Source organism: Schistocerca serialis, chromosome 3 (genome assembly GCF_023864345.2).
Source record: "Schistocerca serialis cubense isolate TAMUIC-IGC-003099 chromosome 3, iqSchSeri2.2, whole genome shotgun sequence".
Classification (NCBI taxonomy): Eukaryota; Metazoa; Arthropoda; class Insecta; order Orthoptera; family Acrididae; genus Schistocerca; species Schistocerca serialis.
In genome coordinates, this window is record NC_064640.1 from 293,918,322 (window position 1) to 293,937,467 (window position 19,146).

The window sequence follows — 19,146 nt, forward strand, 5'->3', positions numbered from 1 at the left end:
GACATATAGACATTAAACTCCCATGCACAAAATACCTCCTAAAAGTAAAACAAAAAGCGATTCTCTCATGGCAGAAAGAATGGAATGAAAGCCAACAAACAAGAGGTAAAAGCTATACACGTATACAGACATTTATACCAAGACAGACATGGTTTGCGAACTTCAAACATTCAAGGAAAATTATAACGTCCATTGTGAGAATGCGCCTCAATCATGGATCTTTCCCTGCCCGCTTACATAAAATCGGAGTCAGCCTTCTGTCAATGTGAACAGGAAACAATTGGTAACGTAAATCACATCTTATTTCAATGCAGACGCAATGAGAAAGGCGGAGTCGACTTTTTGAAGGAGCTCTTAAGACTTGGTCACTGCCAGCCGCTTTGTACGATCCTAATTCACGGAGACTCAACCGGGATACATATGATACCATATCCCGGTTTCTAGCGAAAGCAGACTTAATAATCTAAAATGAATTGAACTTAACTTAAGAACTTAATTAACAAATGAATTTTTAGCAGCCAACTGTGTTTTGCAATCTGATTACAATAATTTTCATTTGAAAACATAAGAATGTATGCCCTAAACAGTACGTATAACGAAGAAAAAAATTTTTACCTTGTTATGTGTGCCAGTACATTTATTTGTGATGGCGAAAAAGTTTGTATGATAGAAGCTAATTAAAAAAAATTGTAGAGACTGGAGATTATCTTTGTGTTTGTTTGGGTGTTGACATGTGACGTAGTGTGTTTACATCACGTTACTGATAAATGTGTAATTATTTTACAATATGTGTAATTTTTACAAATAATTTAAATCTTTTATGAATGTGTGGTAAAAATGGGCTGTGCTTGTTCAAGAACGAAAATTGCCGTCGGTGGAAAGACGTACACTGTCCAAGAACATTTGGCAGACGGGTATGTTGCCGTAATAGGATTATTTGTACAGTTGTCTGGTACAATAAATGAGAAAATGTACATTTTATATGAGCATACAGACAACGACATGCCGCAGATAATCAACATGCGAGCACCTATGTAAACTTAGCAATGATATAGTTATTGCAGTTTCTTCTATCGTACAACTGTATAAAATCGCTTCCTCTAACGCACAACCAGTTTTGTCCATTGTAAATTGGAAAATACCAGCAGTCTTTCTGTGTATTGCATTTTTCCAATGCCCATATTTTAAATCATGGTTATACATCTATAATCGAAATGTACAAACTGTTGTATAATACAGAAACATAAAAAAACAAATTTTACTCAGTTCGAAAGCACTAGTACTTAAAAAGATAAAAAAAATAATACGCAGCTCGAAACATACTCTGTTCTTCTCACAGATACGTTTATAACACAATGGATTGCTGCAATTTCTTTTCAATGTCGTATACTCTCCTCATCAAGGTATTGTTATCAAAAAGTAAAAGACCAAACCATAAATAATTTGCAGAAATATAATCACATTAATTCAGCACAAATCATAAGTACCTTCCTCTGTGTTATGAATTCACAGTTTGAACAACCCATGAGTTTGTTCTACAATTGCCGTCATTTCTTTATTTGTCTCCCACATTTGACTCATTTCTTGAAGCATATCTTCTTCCTTTCCAGCAACTGACGGGAAAGACTTAAGTGACAAATCATAATATTATGCCTTAACAACTACCCAGGCTCCTCTGTGTTTTAGCTGTGTGTATGCTCTTAATTGCATCGAAAATTGCCACTAATGACTGATTACTAGATTTGCCACAGTTATGCAAAGATCAGCTGACACAATTAATAATTTTGAAAGAATTTATTCATCCTCATGTGCGAGGAATAAATTTTGAATTCCTCTTCATTGCTTTGCACATAAGTTGATATCATATTTTATCACCCATTCTTTCATCAGACTGGACATTTGTTTGCTGTGGCACTCAAAAAATGCAGGCTACAAGTTTATTCACCAGATAAGTATGGGGTGGACACTGGCCATCTTCCAAGATGACAGCAGCTGCATTAACAGGACTGCATGTGTACATTTGTGGTCTGATGAACATTTGAGAATCGCATCATGGGTCTACTGACCCGTCCCGTAGAAAATTCCTGGGCCTCTGTAATAGTGGTAAAATACAGCCTGGTAGCTCTGTGGGTTCTACTCATCTGTGAGCAGCTTCAGCTGGATATAGCATGGCTCTACCTGAAGAAAATTTTGGACTGTATTCCTAGTCGAATGGTGGGCATTATGAGGCCTAGAAATGGTATTAGCATTTTCCCTGGGGACAACTACTTTTTTTTTTTAAAGTGATATGCAAATGCATTTTCTGCAAATTGTAGATGAAATGGTTCTTATGAATGTAGAATAAGTAAAGAAAACTGAAACATAGCCCATTTACTTATATTTATCACATTGCTGCCTGAAAACGCACGGAAGTCAGATTTCACTTAACACATAATTTTGTATTGTTAACAGTATTTACATAAACTGGTTCAGTTTAGGAATTCGTCAGTGGAGTAGAAAGAGTTAATCACCTATAAGCCCAGTAAGCTCCTTTGAAACTGATCTTTATTTATAGACTAATTTTTTATTACTTATCGCAAGTGATTGAAAATGTGTACTCATGAATAATGGAAAGCTTCCTGACCCAAAGTAAATTACTTAAAATCTTTAAGCAGTATTCATAGTATTGGTTCCATGAAGTGAGCTGTTGGCTTGATTAAGAAGTATATTATTTATGCCACATTTCATTAAGCAATAAGTATATTGGTAAGTTATAGTTAGTGTCCTCAATTGCGTGAACATGTCTCTGCGGGACATCACTGATTTCACACTACAAATAGTTTGTACTGCATGCTTTTTGACTTGGAAAACTTTAGCTTGCATTTGTGAGTTACTCCAGAAAATGATCCCATAGTACATTATAAGCAGAACATGCTAGCATTTTTGTATCACCTATGACCCCCCCTCCCCCAATGAACCATGGACCTCGTCATTGGTGGGGAGGCTTGCATGCTTCAGTGATTCAGATAGCTGTACTGTAGGTGCAATCACAACAGAGGGATGTATGGTTTCTGAAGAGAGGCAGCAGTCTTTTCAAACGTCTTGCGGTGCTGGTACTGCTAATGGCTGAGAGCAAGGGGAAACTAAAGCAGTAATTTTTCCTGAGAGCATGCAGCTCTGCTATATGGTTAAATGATGATTTCATCCTCTTGGGTAAAATATTCTGATAAAATAGTCCACCATTTGGAACTCCACTTGAGGCTACTTAGGAGGACATCGTTATTAGAAAAACAAAATGGCATTTTACAGATCGGAGTGTGGAATGTCAGATCCCTTAATCGGACAGGTAGGTTAGAAAATTTAAAAAGGGAAATTGATAGGTTAAAGTTAGATATAGTGGGAATTAGTGAACTTCAGTGGCAGGAGGAACAAGACTTCTGGTCATGTGAATGCAGTGTTAAAAACACCGAATCAAATAGGGGTAGCTTAATGCCGGAATAGGTCTAATAATGAATAAGAAAATAGGAATGCAGGTAAGCAATTATGAACAGTGTACTGAACACACAATCATACTCAAGATAGACACTAAGCCCACACCCACCACAGTAGTACAAGTTTATATGCCAACTAGCTCCGCACATGATGAAGAGATTGAAGAAATGTATCATGCGATAAACGAAATTATTCAGATAGTTAAGGGAGATGAAAATTTAAATGTCATGGGGTGACTGGAATTTGATAGTAGGAAAATGAAGAGAAGGAAAAGTAGCTGGTGAATGTGGACTGGGGTAAGGAATGAAAGAGGAAGCCGCCTGGTATAATTTTGCACAGAGAACAACTTAATCATAGCTAACACTAAGTTTAAGAATCATGAAAGATGGTTGTACATGTGGAAGAGGCCTGGAGACACTTTAAGGTTTCAAACAGATTATATGATGGCAAGACAGAGATTTAGGAACCATATTTTAAATTGTAAGACATTTCCAGGGGCAGATGTGGACTCTGACCATAATTTATTGGTTATGAACTGTAGATTAAAACTGAAGAAACTGCTAAAAGGTAGGCATTTAAGAAGGTGGGACCAGCATAAACCGAATGAACCAGAGGTTGTAAAGAGTTTCAGAGAGAGCACTAGGGAACGATAGACAAGAACAGGGGAGAGAAATACAATAGAAGAAGACTGGCTAACTGAGAGATGAGATAGTAAAGGCAGCAGAGGATCAAGTAGGTTAAAAGACAAGGGCTAGTAGAAATCTGTGCGCAACAGAAGAGATATTGAAGTTAATTGATGAAAGGAGAAAATATAAAAATGCTGTAAATGAAGCAGGTGAAAAGGAATACAAATGTCTAAAAAATGAGATTGACAGGAAATGCAAAATGGCTTAGCAGGGATGGCTAGTGGACAAATGTAAGCACGTAGAAGCATATATCACTAGGGGTAAGGTAGATACTGCCTACAGGAAAAATTAAAGAGAACTTTGGAGAAAAGAGAACAACCTGTATGAATATCAAGAGCAGAGATGGAAAACCAGTTCTAATCAAAGAATGGAAAGCTTAAAGGTGGAAGGAGTATTTAGAGTGCCTATACAAGGGTGATGTACTTGAGGGCATTATGGAAATGGAAGAGGATGTAGAGGAAGATGAAATGGGTGATATGATACTGCGTGAAGAATTTGACAGAGCACTGAGACACCTAAGTCGCAACAAGGCCCCAGGAGTAGACAACATTTCATTGGAACTACTGATATCCTTGGAGAGCAAGTCATGACAAAACACTTCCATTTGGTGAGCAAAGTGTCTGAGACAGGCAAAATACTCTCAGACTTCAAGAAGAATATAATAAATGCAATCACAAAGAAAGCGGGTGTTGACAGGTATGAAAATTAACAAACTGTCAGTTTAATTAGTCATGGTTGCAAAATACTAATATGAATTCTTTACAGAGTAATGGAAAAACTGGCAGAAGCCGACATCGCTGAAGATCAGTTTGGATTTCGTAGAAATGTAGGAATACTGACCCTATGGCGTATCTTAGGAGATAGGTTAAGGAAAGGCAAACCTACATTTCTAGCATTTGTAGACTTAGAGAAAGCTTTTAGCAATGTTGATTGTAATACTCTCTTTCAAATTCTGAAGGTGACAGGGGTAAAATACAGGGAGCGAAAGGCTATTTACAATTTGTACAGAAACCAAATGGCAGTTATAAGAGTCGAGGGGCACGAAAGGAAAGCAGTGATTGAGAGGGGAGTGAAACTGTATATTGAGCAAGCTGTAAAGGAAAAAAAAAGAAAAATTTGGAGTAGGTATTAAAATCCATGGAGAAGAAATAAAAACTTTGGGGTTTGCTAACAACTTGTAATTATATCAGACAGCAAAGGACCTGGAAGGTCAGTTGAATGGAGTGGACATTGTCTTGAAAGGAGGATGTAATATCAACAAAAGCAAAACAAAGATAATGGAATGTAGTTGAATTAGATCAGGTGATGCTGACGGAATTAGATTAGGAAATGAGAAATTTACAGTAGTAGATGAGTTTTGCTACCTGGGAAACAAAATAACTGATGATGGTCAAAGTAGAGAAGATATAAAATGTTGACTGGCTGTGGCAAGGAAAGCATTTCTGAAGAAGAGAAATTTGTTAACATCGAGTATAGATTTAAGTGTTAGGAATTCCTTTTTGAAAGCATTTGTATGGACTGTAGCTATGTATCGAAGTGCAATGTGGATGATAAATAGTTTAGACAAGAACAGAATAGAAGCTTTTGAAACATGGTGCTACAGAAGAATGTTGAAGATTGGACAGCTAGATCACGTAACTAATGAGGAGGTACTGAATAGATTAGGGAGAAGAGGAATTTGCAGCACAATTTGACTAGAAGAAAGGATTGTATGGTAAGACACATTCTGAGGCATCTAGGGATCACCAGTTTATTATTAGTGAGAAGCATAGAGGGAGACTAAGAGGTGAAAACACTAAGCAGATTCAGAAGGATGTAGGTTGCAAGAGCTGCATCAAACCAGTTTGTGGACAACAACAACAACAACAACAATATGACTGCAAATAATGATTTATTTAGGCAGTTCAGCAGTTCTTTGATATGCTCCTCCCCATTGAATTTATTATCAAGCTGCAATCCCAAGAATTTAACACTGTCAACCTCTTATATCTGTTTGCAGTCATATCATAGACAGATATTGTGAGCAAACCTCGTTTGGAGTGTAGGTCTTGGTCATTAAATATTCTGAAACATAAATTCTGTCAAGCTGGCTTTCAGAGTGGCTCGTGATGTGTGTGAAACTAGGTGTTGTCCTTGCGTATTTTCCCAAGTCCCATGTATGAGTTAAACACATTTCATGAATGAAATATTCCAGTTCTGCAGATTTGTTTAAGTTAGGTATCTGATCTCTTGGGCATAGCATGCAATTGAAATCTCTTGCTAATGTTATGTGGTCTTGGTTCTTTCCAAAAAAAAAAAAAAAAAAAAAAAAAAAAAAAAAAAAAAAAAAAAAAAAAAAAAAAGTTTAGTGACAAAGAATTGGCAACAAACGGTTTGTTAATGTAAAAGTAACTAACACCACTCATGCATTAGGCCTTAGGCCTTTTCCAACTGGCCAATGCTGCCCACAAGGCAGAACAAGGAGTGATCAATGACCATGGGAAATATGATGAGCATCTCAATTGCCTCTCCAGCTGCTATTGCCAGTATATGAAGCCTGATGATACTGCTGCATCTTTATTTAAGCAGCTCCTTGTTTGGCCTCGAAGAGGCTGAATGGACTTAGTATCAGGCCCCTGTATCTTGGAAAAAGTTTGAGGAGGCACCAGGAATTGAACTTGGGTCCTTCTACACCAAAGGCAGTGACATTAACTTTTTTCTGAATGAATTTTCTTCTCATTGTAGGGAAATGAGAGAACAAAATTGTCTTTTCCTTCTTGTCTCAGAAGTATCTGTTTGGTTTTCTAGCTAAATTGAATCTCTAGTGCCTTTTAAATTTAAGGTTGTTCCTTCCATGTATGTTATAACAATCAAGGATCTTCTTGATATTAAAATACAGATTTATGGAAAATGAAAATATATAAAAAACAAACACCACCCGAACAGGCTGTTAAGGCCCAATGGTACTGACTGACCACTGTGTCATCCTCAGCCCTCAGGCATCACCAGATGCAGATACAGAGGGGCATGTGGTCAGCACACCGCTCTCCCAGCTGTACTCATTTTTCGTGACTGGTGTCGCTACTTCTCAATCAAGTAGCTCCTTAATTGGCCTCACAAGGGCTGAGTGCACTCCGCTTGCCAACAGCAGTTGGCAGACCCGGACAGTGACCCATCCAAGTGCTAGCCAAGCCCGACTTCAGTGTACCACTTGTACTGAGATGTTAGTGCATAAGGTTATTAAAATATATCGCTTGCACAGTGTTCACAAGATATTGATGGTTTATTGTGTCAAATGCTTTTGAAAAATCAAGTGAAACGAAAGCACACTTGATTTTTATGCCACTGTAGTAGTGATTCCTTCTCTGTATTAACGTAAGAAGTGAAGGATCTTCCTGTCGATGTCTACACTTAAGTGGTACTAACCAATTATTGCATTCATTAGCATTTTAAGTCTGTGGGAAATGATACATGCCATGATTTTATGGTCACTGTTCAGTAACATAATTGGTCTAAAATCAATTAATCTGCTTCCTTGATGTTTAGGGATGAATACAGTGATTCCTTCCATGAGCTCTTTAGGAAGATTAAAATTAAGTTCCAGTAATTCACTACACATACATAATAGCTTAACTTCATTTGTTCACTGGACTCGCATTCAGGAGGACGACGGTTCAATCCCGTCTCCGGCCATCCTGATTTAGGTTTTCCATGATTTCCCTAAATCGTTTCAGGCAAATGCCGGGATGGTTCCTTTGAAAGGGCACGGCCGATTTCCTTCCCCATCCTTCCCTAACCCGAGCTTGCGCTCCGTCTCTAATGACCTCGTTGTCGACGGGACGTTAAACAACACTAACCTAACCTTCATTTGTTGAAATACATTGTAAAATTCCACACTCCGTCTGTTGGGTCCTGGAGATTTATTTTTTGGACTTCATGATACAGCATATTCCAGTTCCTGTTCATTGATTTCCTTTATAAGTGTTTTCGTTTCAGCTGTGCTTGATTTTCCTTGCAGGTTATGTATTAGTTCTTGCTTTATTCCTTCATTGGCATGGTTCATTGTCAGCAGCTCCTCCAGGTGTTCATAGACATTATATTTTATTTTGTTTTGCTGCTGGACTATGGTGTCATAATGTAGCTTTAGATATGTTCTTATTTTCCCTTTTCATTCCTTTATTTTTGCAGATGTCATGTAACATGGATTGTTCCCCTTCCTGTATTATGCTCTGTGACCTGGTTCTTATTTTATAGCCTCCTGACTGCTGTAGCTTAAGTTTTGCTTTCATTTTTTTTATGTGCACATAATTGTCTGTGACAGGGTCTAATTTGTATAAGGCTCTGAAACAAGTAAAATAAAATTCAGATGCTTTCTTTTGCTATGAATTTTTGTCTCTTGCATAAATTTTAAACATTTTCATTATTTTAAGTTTGACATGTTTTAGCCACCATTCTGTTATCAAGTTGTAGTATGCTAAATTCCTTTCACATTCCTTCTGTGTTGTGTTAAAGGTAAGCTGACATTTTTCATCTTGGCGATTAGCATTTCTGAGTTCCTTTGGGTTGAAATGTTTCTTGCTTACTCATGTTTACAGTGCATATACATGCAGCATGGTCGAAGAAAATTGTTGTCCAAACTTTGGAGTGTAGGTCTTGGTCATTAAATATTCTGAAACATAAATTCTGTCAAGCTGGCTTTCAGAGTGGCTCGTGATGTGTGTGAAACTAGGTGTTGTCCTTGCGTATTTTCCCAAGTCCCATGTATGAGTTAAACACATTTCATGAGTGAAATGTTCCAGTTCTGCAGATTTGTTTAAGTTAGGCATCTGATCTCTTGGGCATAGCGTGCAATTGAAATCACTTGCTAATATTATGTGGTCTTGGTGCTTTCAAAAAAAAAAAAAAAAAATCTGCCCTGCATTGCCTATTGCTACTTCCTGATGGAGTGTACACATTGATTATCAGTGTACGGTTAATGGTGACAGTGATCCCTCTGCTGGCTAGTAGTTTTGTCACATCTTTTGTCATAATCCCTTCTTTCGTCAAAAAGGCTGTATGTAAATCTGCTCCACTTCCCAGATTAGTGATAGCATTGTATTCAGTTATTTCTTGAGCTAACATAATGTCTAAATGTGTATAGTTGCAGATAAGGTCAGATCTTATTTATATTCAAAGTAGCAGTTCTACAGACTTAAGGCTGATTCATGTTCTGAGGTGCATGTTGGGAGTTAATGGTCCTTGCTTGCAAGGCAGTCCAACACAAGCCAACGTTCCAAAATCAGTTCTTTGGGAGTATTCTGTTTTGTAGATGATTGGTTCTCTTTTTGAGCTGACAGTGAATCTTCAACAAATTCTGGGATTGCAGCCATGTCATTATTCATGACTGTTTCTTCCACTTCTGCTGCTGCCAGTTCCCTGTTTGTGTGGTCCAGTACAAAGTGTCTTCTGTTTTTTCAGGCTCACAGTGATCTGACATAGGATGTTGATACAGGCTTCCAATAGAGTCATAGGGCACCTCGTGGTATTTACTCATTGTGAGGGTGTCTGTCGCATCAGTGTCCATCGGTCCTGACATAAAGTGGCTTGAGTCAGGATTTTTCTGGGTCAGCAGACTACTAATTTATTTTGCCTTTTCTTGAATTGGCAGTGCTACTTCGTTAGCATCCTTGTGTGCCAGTCTCCATTTCTTTTTTAGATGAGCTCCTTTTGGAATTTTATTTCTTTTCAGCATTCAAATTCGACTGTTATGTCAGGGTTTGTTCCTCTGTTACTTCAGCATCAGATTCAACCTTGGTCCCGGAGGCGTGAATTTCGTAGAGAACATCAGTCTTTTGTGGCCTTTCTCAGTTCAGCACTGTCAGCTCTGCATCATCCATGAGAGTTTCCAAGTTAATATCATCACTTAAAGTGCTGCCTACAATTTGAGATGCGGGTTTGAGTCTAGTGGCTGCTGCTGTGTGCAGAGCCATTTTCACATGGGGGGTTGTGGCTACACCGGCGGGTATCTGCACCACTCAATGTTGTATGCAGAGTGTGCAAATGTGGCCCAGCAAGCCACAGCCAGCAGACATGTGTGGTTGGCCATCATACAAGGGTAATCCCAAAAGTAAGGTATCCTATTTTTTTTATAATTACATAGACCTATTTATTTCTACAAAGGTTTACATCAGTTTACAGCTTGAACATTTAGCTATTTTTCGACATAATCACCATTTCTGTCGATGCATTATTGTAGATGCTGTGGCAGTTTTTGTATGCCCATGTCATACCAGCTCGCCACTCTGCTGTTCAGAAAGTTATGAACCTCTTCTTTCACATTGTCGTCAGAGCTGAATCGCTTTCTGGCCAAATGTTCTTTTAATCTAGGGAACAGGTGATAGTCACTGGGCACCAAGTCAGGACTATAGGGTGAGTGGGTTAGCATGTTCTACTGAAACTGTTGCAGGAGAGCAATGGTTTGCCGAGCAATATGTGGGCAAGCGTTGTCATGGAGAATGTGTACGCCCTTGCTCAACATTCCTCTTCTCAGGGTCTGAATTGCCCGTTTGAGTTTTTTCAGAGTCTCACAGTACCTATCAGCATTAATTGTGATCCCAGAAATTCAGCTTCGATGATGAGGTGAAAAAAGAGGTTCATAACTTTCTGAACAGCATGGCAGCAAGCTGGTATGACATGGGCGTACAAAAACTGCCACTGCATCTACAAAAATGCATTGACAGTAATGGTGATTATGCCAAAAAATAGCTAAATGTTCAAGCTGTAAACTGATGTAAACCATTGTAGAAATTAACAGGTCTATGTACTTATAAAAAAATACAAGACCTTACTTTTGGGATTACCCTCGTATAGTACTATAGCATGATGGCCACGTACTGTGATAAACGAAGATATGTGCTTTAGGAGATCCATCTTAACTGCCTAACTCTGTTAAGCACCAGGAATTTACGTACAGTTGACCACGTTTCTGCAAAATTATCGAGCACCTTGCCTTAGGACAATACTACATTTTTTATCTCCCATCTGTAAATTCAAATGGTAGCTCGAAAATTGTGACTGCAGATGCCAAGTCCTGCATGCATAACTGCTACATCGCTAACATTACCATCTCTGTGTTTGAATTTCAAGACATCTCCTCAGGATTCTATTATTCTGTCACTCATTTCAGAGATTTTCAGTTTAACGTAAACTATGTTGTCCACTGTAGAGTAATTCCACATTCTGGCCCTAGATGGACTAATTTGGCCCAACCAACCATCATGTTTTCCTCTGCCAGTGGTGTCATTGGATGCGGTTCTGTGACTGTATTGGATGCAAATTTCTCGACCTCCGCTATTGGATGGAGAATCGTAGGGTTGCCCTTATTAGGTCAGGGGTGAACTACAGCAGAAAGCAATTACTAAGGTAGCAGAGTACATATGGCATGCACACATGAGTTTTTTAGGTTAGAGGAACCCCCAACTGGAATCAGAGACAAATTGCCTGCCAAAATTGGAGATACATCAGCCACAATGTTCTCAGAGAATGCTTGTCCTCACAGATCAGATATAGAAAAGATTAGTATGATATTAGGAAACTGCCCGGGGCATTCAAGAAAAGATCCCAGAATTAGTGTCACTTACTGAAGGCTATGTGGCTATGTTGCCCAGATGGTAATAGGAATGGAAAGAGCAGAAACCAGAAGTGAGTGACAATAAAAGCCTAAGTTCAGATTGGAGTATTTATCATAAGGATAGGTTATTTACCAATGGTGGCAGTGTATTTATTGCAAAAGCATTTGATAATATCTGGCGAGGTCATCACAGATTCCAAATGTGAACTAATCTGGTTGAAGTTAAAAATCATAGGTCAGCCAAAAATGGTAATTGGATGCTTTTATAGACTGCCTGGTCCAGGAACTGTACTGGTTGAGTTCTTTAGAGATAACTTGCACAGTATCATTAATTACATTCCTGATCATGGCATTGTAATAGGGGGTTGACCTCAACTTGCCAGGTATATATTGAGAGAGTCATGCAGTCAAAACTGGTGCCAGGGACAGATATTTGTATGACCTTATCCTAAATGTTTTGTGTGAAAATTACTTTAAGTGTAACATCTGAGAACAAGTAACAAACAGACCTGAACGTATTGAATCAGTTAACACAGAGGAAAGCATCAGTGATCATAAGGCTGTAATAGCAATTATGACTACGAGGCAAGGATTGTTAAGAAAGGTAGGAAAATATGTTTGCTTAGCAAGTGTGACACGATACAAATTGCAGAATATCTGAGTAGTTAACATCAAATTTTCGGTGCTGGGGATGATGATGTGGACCACAAATGGGAAGAATTCAAAAGCATTGTTCAATATGCCTTAGACAAGTATGTCCTAAACAAGGTCGTAAGGAATGGGAAAGACCCACCATGATTTAATAGCCATGTTAGAAAACTGCTTCCTAAACAGAGAGAGCTTCAACACTGATCCAAATTAAGTCAAACTGTAGCCGACAAACAAAAGCTAAATAAAGCAAAAATGAGCATAAGGAGAGCAATGAGATAAGCGATCAATGACTTAAAATAAAATTTTGTCTACTGATCTGATTTAAAATCCTAAGAGGTTTTGGTCTTATGTAAAATCAGTAACTCGGTGTTGGTCGATACCAAAAGAGAGCAGTGAGAAAAGAATATTGGTGCTAGGTAGTAGCCATGGGAGGGATGTAGGCCAGATGGTGCAGGAAAAGCTAGGAGCAGGGTACCAGGTCACAAGTATTGTGAAGCCTTAGCCAGGTGACAGAGGACATAGGAAAACTGTGCACAGATTTTGGCAAAGAGGATCAGGTTATTATAGTAGGTGGAGCAGGAAATAGCCTGTCTAAGAACAGCAATTACAGCATTAGGCATGACCTGGATAAAATAGGAGTAGCAACTACACACACAAATGAGAGTTTCATGGAGGTCTTGCAGCACCCTGACCAGCCTGGGTTAATATTGCTGTGATCCTTGTTAACTCTGAGTCGAGCAGGTTACTGCTGACTGAAATGGAGTCTCATATGAGTGCAGTGCCTGTTGCTACAATTGTGAAATTGTGAGATGGGGTTATACTAGACATAGCCTGCACCTGAGTAGGAGAGGGAAAGATAGGTTGGCTGAACATGTACGGGGGGGGGGGGGGGGGGGGGGTACCATTACACAATACAAGATTCATGTGGTTACTGGTGTCTGAGGGACACCTTTTTTAGGTTAGAATCAAGTTTCAGACACCCTGTTTTGCAAGAAGGCACTATAACAGAAGAGCCCCACAAGAATGCACAGAAAAGTAAGGTTAGCTTATTCCACCAAAATATTAGAAGATTGAGTAATAAGATAGAAGAGCTTCTTGCCTGTGTGCAAAATTTAGAGGAAGAGAGAGACATCCTGTGCCTGTCTGAGCACCACATAACCACAGGGTTAGATAAGTTACATATAAAGGATTACAGTCTAGCAGCTTACTAACACAGAACTAATATGGGAAAGGGAGGATGTGTTGCCTATATTAAGACAGAATACAAGTTCAAAAGTGTTGACACGTATTTGTAGCGATCAACACATAGAAGTGTGTGATTGTGAATGAATACTGAAAAACAGTTCACCTTTAATTGTGACAGTATATAGATCCCCACTGGGAAATTTTGAATTATTTATGAGGAATCTGGATTCCTTACTGTGCTGTCTGTCAGACATCAGCAAGCAGTTGTCTGTTGTGACTTCAATGTAGATTTTCTAAAGGATTCTGATAGGAAAAATGATCTGGAAACCTTATTTGGATCCTACAATTTGATCTCAATAGCTAACTTTCTAACATGGGTGGATAAAAACAGTAGGTCCATAATTGATAATGTTGTCTTTGATGAGGCACAAAGCAAGAAAATAACTGTTTACACAGTAAGAAATGCTCTCTCTGATCTTGATGCACAGTTGGTCAGGATAAATGACATAGTACCCTACAATGTGGATACACCTCAGTGGAAGTAGTCAGAATCATTAATGACTACAGGGCAAATATTTTTAAGAGTAGTTTACAAGAAACAACCTGGTATGAAATTTATAAAGAATGAAATGCCAATATAAAATTTAATCTATTCCATGATAAATTCATATCAGTATTTGAAAATAGCTTTCCACATAAGCTAATCAGAAGAGACATTAAACAGCCATGTAAAAACCATGGATCACTAAGGAGGTTAAAGTATCTTGTGAAAGGAAAAGGGAAATATGTCTTTTGGCAAGAACAAGTAGAGACCCTGCTCACTACAAAAACTATTCAAAATTACTAAGAAAGATTATGAAAAAATCAAGAAACATGCACATAATGTCAGAAATTGGTACATTTGACAATAGAGTTGAGGCAATATGGAATATAGTGAAGCAAGAGACAGGGCAACCAACCACAGAAGAGGATAACATTACTATTGAATTGAATGGTATGGTCATAAATGACAAGTCACAGGTAGCAAATGTATTTAATAATCATTTCTCAAACATAGCAGAAAACACAGGGACCAACAGTTCAAGAGAAAGATCATAGCAATTTGTTGAAGAAGTAACTCTCATAAAATTATATTTTATGAATGTACCACCAACTTCTACTTCTGAAATCAAGAGGTTCATACATTCTCTCAAGAATAAAAGCTCTTCTGGTTTTGATGATGTTTCCAGTAGAGTACTAAAGATTTGTTCCCATATAATAAGCCCAGTATTGTCCAAAATATGTAATGCATCACTAACTCAAGGCATTTTTCCAGAGAGACTAAAATATGCCATTGTTAAAAGCCTCTTTAAGAAAGGTGATAAGAGAGATGTCAGTTACTACTGACCTATTTCACTGCCAACATCATTTTCCAAAATTTTTGAGAAGGTGATGTATTCTAGAATAGTATCTCACCTTGCCATCAATAATATCCTCAGCAAATCACAGTTTGTGTTTCAGAAGGGTTGCTTTACGGAGAATGCCATTTACATGTTCAAACACCAGATATTACAAGTATTAAATAACAAAATAGCACTGGTAGGTATTTTCTGTGATATATTCAAGGCATTTGATTGTGTGAATCATAGTATACTCCTAAATAAATTGAAGTATTATGGGATTGATGGTATAGCCGACAAATGGATCATGTCATACCTAACCAAAAGAATGCTGAAAGTTGTACTTAGTAGTAATTCAACCAACAGAATCCAGGGACATAATTCTGACTGGGGAGAAATCACTATGGTGTTCCCCGAGGCTCATTCTTATGTAGGTCCACTACTGTTTCTCATATACGGTATGTAAATGATCTACCATCTAATGCACAACAAGCAGAATTAGTTCTTTTTGCAGATGACATCACTATTGTAATCACTCCCAGTATACATACAAAAATGGAAGAAATGGTGAAAAAGTTCTCAAAAATATCATTGACTGGTTTTCTGCAAATGGTCTCACCCTGAATTTCACAAAGAGACATCTTATTCTGTTCTGCACCTCTAGGGATACTATACCAGTGATAAATCTAACACATGGTGATGAAATAATACATATGATGGAAACTTCAAAATTCTTAGGTGTCCATATTGATGAGAATGTAAATTGGAAAAAACACATTTTGGTACTCCTAAAATAATTTAGTTTAGGCACATTTGCACTTAGAATCATAGCAAATTTTGGTGAGAGAGAAATCAGTAAGTCGACATATTTTGCTTATTTTCATTCAGTAATGTCATATGGAATAATGTTGTGGGGTAACTCATCTTTAAGAAAGGAGGTCTTCATTGCCGAAAAATGTGCTGTAAGAATAATATGTGGTGCTCACACGCGATCATCTTGGAGACATCTGTTTAAGGAGTTGGGCATTCTGACTACTGATTCACAGTATATTTATTCCCTCATGAAGTTTGTAGGAAATAATCCACTACAGTTCAAAAGGAACAATGAGGTCCATAATTACGATACTAGAAGAAAAAATGACATTCATTACTCAACATTAAGGTTGTCTTTTGCACAGAAAGGGGTGCCCAACGCTGCAACAAAATTTTTTGACCACTTACTCAGTGATATAAAATGTCTGACAGGCAGCAAGGTAAAATTTGCAAATAAATTGAAAAATTTTCTCCTTGACAGCTCCTTCTATTCCATAGAAGAATTTCTATGTTTGTAAAGAGTAAAAGGTGATGAGTAGGAATTGCTAACTCAATCTGTATATCTTGTTTTCATTTCAGGGGGGAAATTAATAATAATTATATCATAATGTTTAGAGTACAAATAGATGTACAAATTAATTTGCAATATGAATGTAAAATGACTCGTTCCACATCATGATGATTTATCATGCAAAATGATTTGTGGAACTTGAAAGTAACTAAGTAACTAACTAACAAAATTGTTTCACTGTGGGAGAGCATAATACAGTCTTTCATTTCAATCGTTTTACGAACCTTGAAATGGCAGATATTGAGATAACCAATCGCGGAATAGAAAAGCAACAACAATTGCTTAGTAGTGAAATCAGATGACATACCTGTAAGATTCCATAAAACTTGTGTGAAAGAACTTGCTCCCCTTCTAACAGCAGTTTATTGTAGTTCATTGGAGAAACAAAAGGTACCTAGCAAATGGAGAAAATTGTAGGCCATTCCCATTTTCAAGGAAGGTCATAGGACAGGCGCACATAATTATAGGCATATATTGTTCGTGTCAAGGTGTCATAGAATTATGGTACATGTTTTTTGCACAAGAATTGTGACATTTTTGGAGAACGAAAATCTCCTTTGAAAAAATTGACATGGATTCCACAAACAGAGATCCGGTAAAACACAGTTCGCGCTGTTCCTATATGTGATCCGTAGCACGGTAGATAATGGCGCTCAGGTTGATGCCATGTTTCTTGACACCATCACACACTGCCATTTAGTGAAAAAATATGAGTTTACTGAGTATCAGACCTGATTTCCTTGCAGATAGAACTCAATATGTCACTGTTAACAAAACAAAACCAACAAATGTAAAAGGAATTTCTGTATTACCCCAAGGAAGTGTGATATTTCGTTACTGTCCACAATATATAAAAATGATGTAGAAAGCATCAGAAGTTCTTTAAGACCATTCACAGGTTATTCAAATGTCTGTAAGAAAGTAGCAACACCATAAGACAGTGTTGATTTACAGAATGACGAAGTGCTGGAAACAGTATCTTCTGGAAAACATTTAGGAGTAACTACCTAGAGGGGCCTGAAGTGGAATGACAACCTAAAATAAATAGTAGGAAAAGGAGATGTCTGGCTGAGATTCACGGAAAGAATCTTAAGGAGCTCATCCATGAAAGAAGTGGCTTACAAGGTGCTTGTTTGACCAATTCTTGAGTATTGTTGATAAATCTGGGGCTCTTACCAAGCAGGACAGAGAGAGAGAGAGAGAGAGAGAGAGAGAGAGAGAGAGAGAGAGAGAGATATCCAATGAAAAGCAATACATTTTGTCAAAGGATCGATTGGCTGGTGGGGGAGTGTTACAGAGGTGCTCAACAATCTTCAGTGGCAGATGCTACCAGAGAGACATTTTCCATCACAGAGAGGCTTACTATTGAAATTTTGAGAGATTTCTTTCTGGGAAGAGTCGGACGACACATTACTTCCTCCCACATACATCTCACGGAATGACCATGACAAGAAAATTCAAGAAATTTGAGCTAATACCGAGGTATTCTTCTCATGCACCATTCACAAGTTCATTATTCATATTTGTAGTATTGGTTCCATGAACTGAGCTATCAGTTTAATTAACACATTCCATTAAGCAATAAATACTGTATATTAGTAGGTTACAGTTAGTGTCCTCGGGGTTGCTTTAACATGCCTCTGCAGGACATCACTGAGTTCATACTACAAATGCTTTGTACTGCAGGCTTTTTGCCTTGGAAAACCTTAGCTTGCTTGGGTGAGTTACTCCAAATAGTATCCCATAGTACATTATAAGCAGAGCATGCTAGCATTTCTGTATCACTTATGTCTGACAACATCCACATTGCAAATAATGATTTATTTAGGCAGCTCAGCAGTTCTGTGATATGCTCCTCCCCATTGAATCTATTATCAAGCTGTAATCCCAAGAATTTAACACTATCAACCTCTTATATCTGTTTGCCATCATATCATAGACAAATATTTCGAGCAAACCCCGTACAAGCTATGAGCTGTATATAATATACCCTTTCAAAGTGTAGTAACAAAGAATTGGCAACAAACCATTTGTTAATGTAAAAGTAATGAAACACCACTCATGCATTAGGCCTTAGGCCTGTTCTGACTGGCTGACTGCTGCCTCCAAGGCAGTACGGGGAGTGATCAATGACTATGGGAAATAGCATGTCACCAATCACTCCAGCTGTTATTGCCAGTAGATGAACCATGATGATGCTGCTGCACCTTTAATCAAGCAGCTCTTCATTTGGCCTCACAAGGGCTGAGCAGACCCGTACCAGGCTGTTCCAGCTCACTAAAAATCTGAGTAGGTACTGGGATTGAATTTGGGCCCTTGTGCACTGTGGGCAGCGACACTCACCATTTGGTTATGGAGGCGGCCATGTCCTTGAAAATTTCATCAATTGTGCACTGGTAACCTCATCTTTGAGTGCCCCTAACCCACAAACACACACCCATTTCATTAAACACCCTTTCTAAAACATACTTGATTTGCTATTTATCACAATGTTTGTACCATCTGCCAACAAAACATCTTGAAAATTTTGTTGACATGTGAATCCACAACTCGGTATAGTTTTCAAAAGAAAACATTATGTGTTATGGGCTGTACAATTCTCATTTTCTTTGATATTGTCCAGTTTCAGCATTTTTAGTTACTATCAAACATCCTATAAACATACTAAACACAGATGGAATGAAATATTTAAGTAAAAAAAAAAAGCACCAAATTGCAAAATTGTTGGTTAAACATATAATACAGTCTAGTACTTATGACTAAATTGAGGTAACCTCAATGTGGCACACCATAACAGATTTC

The 19,146-nt window shown here is 37.9% G+C and overlaps 1 protein-coding gene across 2 annotated transcripts in view; it reads left to right on the forward strand.

Moving 5' to 3' along the window:
• The first annotated feature begins 705 nt into the window (after window positions 1-705).
• Window positions 706-19,146, forward strand: part of LOC126470083 (serine/threonine-protein kinase 16) — a 107,228-nt gene continuing 88,787 nt past the window's right edge. Inside the window, exon 1 of one of the 2 annotated variants that reach the window (XM_050097594.1) lies at window positions 706-914. In XM_050097594.1, the coding sequence (XP_049953551.1) occupies window positions 825-914 (90 nt within the window). In that variant the 5' untranslated portion in view covers window positions 706-824. The remainder of the gene's footprint in view (window positions 915-19,146) is intronic. The other variant, XM_050097595.1, reaches the window with a different exon arrangement.